The following is an 8,856-nucleotide window of genomic DNA, read 5'->3' on the forward strand; positions in this document are numbered from 1 at the left end:
GGGGAAAAGTTGGTGGGGGTTGGGGAAAGCCTAAGCGGAAAGACAGAGTCACCACTACGTCACGTGGAGTCCGCTTTACAGACTTAAAAGCAAGGTTCTCCCCATTAGCAGCCAGTTGTCAAACTGCGAGCTAAGAGCTTCAGGAGTCAGTCAGGACTCTGCTCACGAAGGAACTCAGCACTGCATCCTGCCAGCTCCACCGCCACCACTACTGCCACCTCCGCTGCCACCTCTGCGATGCTCTTCCGAGCTGTGCTGCTCTGCGCTGCCCTGGGGCTCAGCCAGGCAGGTGAGTTGCGCCCCGAGGCGCCCTGGGACTCCTCAGGCTCAGACCCCCTTTCTAGCAGTGTGGGCCTGGCTGTGTATTGGCAAAGAGCCTGGACTGCTTAAGTCCTGAGGAACTGCAACCCACTTTCAGGTTTCTTATTTGCTAAAAACCAATAGTCTTAATGGCTTACAGGTTGTCATTATGGTAAGACAATCTGATCAATACTTGTGAAAAGCATAGATGTGGGCAACTGAACAAGAGTGGCTGCTTTGAATACCTGTTAGAGTTTTTCTATCCACAGAAAAATCCAGAATACATTTTTAAAAATATATTTAAAATGCTAAAACTTGACTGTTTTAATTTTATTTTCTTTACACTAAATTTTGACTATTGCACTAGGTCGATCCATTTTAATATTTAAAGGGATGCTTAATAATTCTAGTCTGTGTGTCCGAGTTATTTTAAAAATGTTGGTAATGTGAACTATGAAGTTAGGTCCTCTGTGTTTCTTGCTTAAGAATACAAAGTTGCTTGCTATTTCCATAAACAGTTGATAAGACAGACTTAATTAAAATAATGACCTTTTTAAATCTGGGTCTACCTATGTATTTGTCAAACTTATCATTGTAAAGTTGACCCATAGTGACAGAATTAAATCCTTAAGTTAAGATGAGAACAACCAAGAGTAACTGACAGGATATCTTATTTTTTTAATGTAGCAAATCCTTGCTGTTCCAATCCATGTCAAAACCGTGGGGAATGTATGAGCACAGGATTTGACCAGTATAAGTGTGACTGTACCCGGACTGGATTCTATGGTGAAAACTGTACTACACGTAAGTTTTTCCTGGGGTATCTTCCTTTGGAATGTGGCCACATGTGTAACCATCATTCTGTAGATTTGTGTCCTATGGGGGAGGGGCCTGCTCATTCTTCCTCCTGCTTTGTCTCTCTCCAGCTGAATTTCTGACAAGAATCAAATTACTGCTGAAGCCCACCCCAAACACAGTGCACTACATCCTGACCCACTTCAAGGGAGTCTGGAACATTGTGAACAACATCCCCTTCCTGCGAAGTTTAATCATGAAATATGTGCTGACATGTAAGTACAACCCTCCCTTGTTTTCCAGCATCCTCCAACACAACTAGGCACTAGAAACCCAACCCCAAGAACTATCCTGACCTTTTCAAAGGGCTTGAAGTATACCTTTTCTAATCTGTTTTTCCCCTGAAATGTCTAAAATACAGTCATGAAAACCTGTAGTCTCTATTCTAGTTTTGACCCCTGTCCTTCATTCGTGTGGAGGAAGTGTGGTTCACTTGTTCATTGAATAAATACCCATGGCTCACAGAATTGTTCGGAACACATAGAATTGTTCTGAACCTTTGAAACAAATGGTTGACTAGGGTTTGGGTCAGAAGAGAAAAATAGCTGTCTGTAGTTATTGGTGAGGGCCATGCCCAAATGTCTCTGTCATCAGCTATGGAACAGGGAGTGGGTAGAAACTGAAAAGTCAAGACTACTGGAGCAGAATGTCCTGTGTAAAATTTAAGCTTTATTGAAGATGCATTTTCAGTGCTCTTTAAAGTTCAGCCATTGTACAGCAGGGTATCTTTGTCTGAAGGAAATCTAGTCTCTGTACTTGCTACATTGTACAATGATAATTGATATGCCCTTGTTGTTGTTGTTGTTTTTCATATGAGGACCAATGATTTTTTTTTCTTTAAAATTTCAGCCAGATCATATTTGATTGACAGTCCACCTACTTACAATGTGCACTATGGTTACAAAAGCTGGGAAGCCTTCTCCAACCTCTCCTACTACACCAGGGCCCTTCCTCCCGTAGCAGATGACTGCCCAACTCCCATGGGTGTGAAGGGTGAGTGTAAAGAAATACAGACATAGCAACTGCAGTGAGGCTTGGGTGTGTACCTAGAAAAGGTGTCCATTATGTAAAACTGTAAATAGTTTTGTCTTTAGTATGGTTATCCACAGAGGTTTATTAAAAGTACAGATGTAGTATGGGAAAGTAAATCTGCATTGATGTAATGTCTTAGCCTTAGTATGTTTTGCTAAATAGAACTGATGTTAGTTACAATTCATAAAAAATTCAATAACACCCCCTGCTTTATATCTTAACACTTGAATTTAAAACCTTAGCCCAGCCTGGGGTACAAGCCTGACACTGTGCCTCAAAACACAACAGTCGTATTGATGTTGTGATCTTCTTTGAGACGGTGCTTCTAAGTGATGGATGCTGTCATGTATTATACAGTCATCTGTTTGCTTGAACAAATAGGTGAATGGATAGATACTTACTTTAGAATTTACATGTTCCAGGAAATAAGGAGCTTCCTGATTCAAAAGAAGTGCTGGAAAAGGTTCTTCTACGGAGAGAGTTCATCCCTGACCCCCAAGGCTCAAATATGATGTTTGCATTCTTTGCCCAGCACTTCACCCATCAGTTTTTCAAGACAGATCATAAGCGAGGACCTGGGTTCACCCGAGGACTGGGCCATGGAGTAAGTGGGCTTAACTCAGATTTATAGCAAATCCTTAGGGAATGCTGACATCTTACCATGCCAAACAAATCACACCCATTTTTTTTTAATCCAAATGTCATGACTACTAAAACCATAATAGGTGTTCCATTTTCATTTTCTGATTTAGTAAAAATGAACTGACACACAGAGACATATTTTAATGTAATTTTCCTTACATTTTTAGTTTAAAAGTTTGGTCCATGAAAAGGGTCTATCTTCTGTAAATAAATAAATAAATTATTAGTCATCGGTGGCATTGGGAAGTGAACCTTAGAAGTTTGTGCTTGCCAGGCACTGGTCTCTGCTATTGAGGCAGAAGAGGTCCAGCCTTTACACACACACACACACACACACACACACACACACACACACACACACACACATACAAAATCCCCTTCTATGCTTCTTTAAACAATGTAAAATTACTATTATGGTTATAATGAAGCAAGTGGCATATTTAATATAGGATACTAATACTATTCAACATAAAGAAATATACAGACTTGTAGCTCTGGTAGACAAATTATTTTAGAATTTTGTGGCTATGAAAAAGTCACTTATTGAGCTAGATTGGTGATTAAGAACAGTTGTTGCTTTTGCTTAAGTTCTTAACACCTACATGACAGTTCACAACCACCTATAACTCCAGTCAGTTCTAGGAGATTCCATGTTTTGTAACATTTTAGGGCACCAGACAAGCACATGACATACATACATACATACATACATAGAGGCAAATTCTCATACATATAAAAATAAAATAAATCTTAAGAAAATCACGTGGTGAATTTTAAAGACAACTAAATCATCAATATTGAATAAGAAATTATAGTAAAAAATCAGTAAATTGAACTTTCTCCATACTTAATTTTCTAGGTGGACTTAAATCACATTTATGGTGAAACTCTGGACAGACAACATAAACTGCGCCTTTTCAAGGATGGAAAATTGAAATATCAGGTATTTTCCTTATGGTTTAAAAATGACCATCTGTCATTTAGACTTACATATTAAAACTATTGTGGCTTTTTTTTCCTTCTTTTAACTCTGTTATTATTGTTGTGATTTAGGTCATTGGTGGAGAGGTGTATCCCCCCACAGTCAAAGACACTCAGGTAGAGATGATCTACCCTCCTCACATCCCTGAGAACCTGCAGTTTGCTGTGGGGCAGGAAGTCTTTGGTCTGGTGCCTGGTCTGATGATGTATGCCACCATCTGGCTTCGGGAGCACAACAGAGTGTGCGACATACTCAAGCAGGAGCATCCTGAGTGGGGTGATGAGCAACTATTCCAAACCAGCAGACTCATACTCATAGGTGAGCAAGAGAGAAATAACAAGTAAGATCATCTTCCCCTCAGAAAAGAAAAACTCTTCCATTTGCTATGTTTTGATTCCTTCTTGTGAATAGGGAGAGTAAATGTGATCTGGTAACATCCCTACCATTTGTTGTAAGGAAACTAAAGTCTCTGTGTTGTGTAACAGGAGAGACTATCAAGATAGTGATCGAAGACTACGTGCAACACCTGAGCGGTTACCACTTCAAACTCAAGTTTGACCCAGAGCTCCTTTTCAACCAGCAGTTCCAGTATCAGAACCGCATTGCCTCTGAATTCAACACACTCTATCACTGGCACCCCCTGCTGCCCGACACCTTCAACATTGAAGACCAGGAGTACAGCTTCAAACAGTTTCTCTACAACAACTCCATCCTCCTGGAACATGGACTCACTCAGTTTGTTGAGTCATTCACCAGACAGATTGCTGGCCGGGTAAGCATTGTTCCTGAAAAGCAAGAACCAGCTGGTCAGTAGCTTTAGGATTTTTGTCATAGAGATAGGTTTTTTTTTTTCTTTTACTTTTCTACTGGTTCTTGTAACATGACACTTACAAGGTTTAGGAAGGGTTTTAGGTTCATCTAAAATTATCCAGCAAATAATGACACCTGTCTATCTTAAAACCAATATTTTTAAAAGATTTCAGTCATCTTATATATTAGAGAAGTTAATATTCAGACTTGTTTATCAGCTTATTTTTTTATAATCACAAAAATCATGTTCCTTATAGAATAGAAGTGATGAGGTCAAGACATAGGACTTCAGGAATTTGCCTAAGAATCTCATTTTGTTATTCACTTGTCTTAGGTTGCTGGGGGAAGAAATGTGCCAATTGCTGTACAAGCAGTGGCAAAGGCCTCCATTGACCAGAGCAGAGAGATGAAATACCAGTCTCTCAATGAGTACCGCAAACGCTTCTCCCTGAAGCCGTACACATCATTTGAAGAACTTACAGGTGAGGAATGGTTTCTAAATTTTCTAAAAGGATCAGGGATTAAGTGGGAAAAGAGAACGTGAGAGGGCATTTAGTGAAGGGATAAACTATCTTCCTCTTCCTCCTCCTCCTCCTCCTTTTCTTCTTCTTCTTCTAGAAATAGAAAAGGACCGAGTTTACTGAGAAAGAGGAGTGGGAATGGGGTCAGCTAGTGAGCGGGGGAAAGCCTATGCTCAACAGCCAGGACAATTGTCACCCGTTCCCAGTTTGATGTTCCTGTATCTCTATCTTTGGTACCTTCCAGGAGAGAAGGAAATGGCTGCAGAATTGAAAGCCCTCTACAGTGACATCGATGTCATGGAACTGTACCCTGCCCTGCTGGTGGAAAAACCTCGTCCAGATGCTATCTTTGGGGAGACCATGGTAGAGCTTGGAGCACCATTCTCCTTGAAAGGACTTATGGGAAATCCCATCTGTTCTCCTCAATACTGGAAGCCGAGCACCTTTGGAGGCGAAGTGGGTTTTAAGATCATCAATACTGCCTCAATTCAGTCTCTCATCTGCAATAATGTGAAGGGGTGTCCCTTCACTTCTTTCAATGTGCAAGATCCACAGCCTACCAAAACAGCCACCATCAATGCAAGTGCCTCCCACTCCAGACTAGATGACATTAACCCTACAGTACTAATCAAAAGGCGTTCAACTGAGCTGTAAAAGTCTACTGACCATATTTATTTATTTATGTGAAGAATTTAATTTAATTATTTAATATTTATACTGAATTTTTTTTCATGTAACATCTTCCATAACAGAAGGCAATGTTCTTGAACAATGTTACATTTGTGAAGATTCCCTCCGGTGTTTGTCCTTTAAATATGTGTTACCTGAAACTGAAAGGAAATCAGCATTCATTCCTCTACATAAGCCAGTGAGAAGGGAAATGAATTTTGATATCTTTATACTTGAATTTCAGATCATGATTAGCTTAACAAGAACCAAGGAAAAATGTATGAATATGTGAGTGTTGTTACAAGATGAAAAATGCTGCAGGTATCAACACTGTTGGTTACAACTGTGTCTTCTTTACTATGATAGGAGCATGTAATGTGGAATTCTTCTTAAATCTTGCATATCTTTATCTCATCAAACAAAGGGGTCCAAGTTCAGTTTTAAATAAGCATTTAAGGCAGATACTGACAACAATCTCATTTTTTAAAATGTTGTCTTGAGACAAATAATTTGAAATTTCTAAATTGGGAGTTTGAATCACTTTTGAAAGCTCTTACTTTCTTAAGCTGTCAGGTTTGTACCGACATGGAGTAAACAGCTATCATAAACGTAAATCTCCAAAACTAGTAGAAATTATGTCATGATTGATGGTTAAGATACCATGTCAGGGATTGTCTTTTCTTAGAAGTAGTGAAAGCTACTTACTATGACAATCAGACCTTCCTTGTATGTCAAAATGCTGGTGTGGAAGGTGGTGGAGCCCGTGCTGCTCTGTCTTAACTATGAGTGTGAGCTTTAAAGCTCGTTGATGAGTGGTAGCCAGCAAAGCCTAGAGCAACAAAAGCTTCTACAAAGGAACTAACCAAGAACAAAGAAGGGTTCCCAATTAAAGATCACATTCAGGGTTAAACTTCCAAAGGAGACATCCTGATCCTGGTTTTGTGCTGGCCTGGTACTCAGTAGGTTTTTGCTGTGAGGTTAAAGACTTGCCAGGCTGAACTTCGAAACAGTTTTTCTGTTGCACAGTATGATGTAACAGTCCATCTCTCAATGCAATAGGTATCAGTGGCCTCGTGAGCTTCTTCACAATATTGATATGTCTTCCAGCCCATTGAACCTGGACTGCAGAAGGCCCCATGTCATGTGTGAGCTCAGCCTGGATGCCAGCATTGCTGCTCCTCTTAGTTCCGTTTCTCGTGGTCACTTTACTACGAGAAACGCTGATTGGGTTTTCGTAGCTGTGTTCCAGGTTTTTAGTATCAGAACTATTCTTTCTTTAACCTCTATTCATATTTTCTCTACTTGAAGTTTTACATTCAGGAAAACCTCAGCTCAGGACTACTATGTACCTCCCCTTTGGAGGGAAAAATTATTTTAGGTAAAAGGCAAAAATTTTTTAAAAATATTTTTATTTATAATTATATGGAAGGGCCCTACCAAGATGCTAGAAATATAGGGAGTTCCTGACAAGAAATTTCCATTCTTATTCTGAAGAATTGCTTTCTTACTTAAAAACAAAGACAGTTTGTGAGTAGTTCTGGGCAATAGGGATAAATATAAAACAATAATGATGATCATTTTCTACATCTCATTATCAGCTGAGGTACTGTATATTACTGAATTTATTGAAGATAGTTATGTCTTTTAGACATTGTTGTTATAAACTATGTTTAAGCCTACTACAAGTGTTTCTTTTTGCATTATGTTGGAATTGATGTACCTTTTTTATGATTACCTCTCTGAACTATGGTGTGAACAATCAAACAAAATGATGAGATTAACGTTCATGGATAAATTCTAAGAAAACTAGTGTATTTTTTTGAAAAGTTTGAAGTTAGAACTTAGGCTGTTGGAATTTACGCATAAAGCAGACTGCATAGATCCAATATTGACTGACCCAAGCATGTTATAAAGACTGACATTTTAGACATTTTGAAGGCCCTGTAAGTGTTTATTAATTAGTTAGAACTTAATTGATTAAAAAATATATCCAAAGCACTATAGGCATTAGAATTCGTGCATCAAGAAATGATGACAAATAATACTGTTATTTATATAAATAACTAAAAAGGGTGTCTAATGAAGAAATATATTTTATTACAAAGAAATTATAAAACATTTTGAAGATTATATGCTTTAAAAGTTTAAGATGAAAAAATAATCAACCTTAGAAAAAATGTATAAAAATATATAAATTGTTAATGTCATTGATTAAAAAAAAAAAAAACTAGCCAACATGATTTTTGTGAATATCAACCTGCTGATTGAACCTGGGAATTCAGGTTAAGTATGTGACTGCTACAGTGCCTCAGAGAAATTTGTATTTAAATTAACTTATGTAAAAAATAAATCTTAGAGCAAATGCTTGTTTATTTTTATACTTATTTAAGAATTGAAAACTTCTGAAAATAAAGTTTGATTGTTTCTTTATATCATGGCATTGATATCTCTGAGTCATGATCCTTAAACCATTATCTTATGTCCTTTCATCTACAATAAGAGTGAAATGTACCTTACTGGTAGAACAGTTGCCTAATGCTTAGGAGGCCCTGGGTTCTAGCTTCAACACTGAACAAGAAAAATCTAGGTTGTCCCTTAATGAAATGGTTCTGCTCTTGCTTACATGGGTTCTAACAAGAGTCAGAACTTATTACCTCAGTTGCTGAAGAACTGTTAAAATATGTGCTATGTACTACAGAGACATCAAAAGCATGTTTAAAAAGAAAAAAGAAAAACATGTTAAGCAGGGTGTGGTGGCACACACCTTTAATCCCAGCACTCAGGAGGCAGAGGCAGGTGGATTTCTGAGTTCGAGGCCAGCCTGATCTACAAAGTGAGTTCCAGGACAGCCAGGGCTATACAGAGAAACCCTGTCTTGAAAATCCCAAAAACAACAAAACAAAACAAAACAAAACAAAACAAAACAAAACAAAAGCGTATTTTCACTGCCTAATCTAGAAAAAGTCAATATAATATAAAGGTAGACTGGGCAAGTGAGATGACTCAGGGTGGAAAGGGGCTCTCCTCCATACCCAATGACCTCAG

General features: G+C 38.4%; 1 protein-coding gene across 1 annotated transcript; it reads left to right on the plus strand.

Moving 5' to 3' along the window:
* The first annotated feature begins 44 nt into the window (after positions 1-44).
* Ptgs2 (prostaglandin-endoperoxide synthase 2) lies at positions 45-8,248 on the plus strand. Its single transcript, NM_011198.4, has 10 exons — positions 45-289; positions 988-1,104; positions 1,227-1,370; positions 2,005-2,148; positions 2,610-2,791; positions 3,689-3,772; positions 3,883-4,129; positions 4,297-4,583; positions 4,956-5,103; positions 5,387-8,248. Exons 1-10 carry the CDS (start codon positions 238-240, stop codon positions 5,794-5,796), a joined length of 1,815 nt encoding a protein of 604 aa, NP_035328.2. The 5' UTR covers positions 45-237; the 3' UTR covers positions 5,797-8,248.
* Positions 8,249-8,856: the final 608 nt, after the last annotated feature.

This window comes from Mus musculus, chromosome 1 (genome assembly GCF_000001635.26).
Source record: "Mus musculus strain C57BL/6J chromosome 1, GRCm38.p6 C57BL/6J".
NCBI classification, from domain to species: domain Eukaryota; kingdom Metazoa; phylum Chordata; class Mammalia; order Rodentia; family Muridae; genus Mus; species Mus musculus.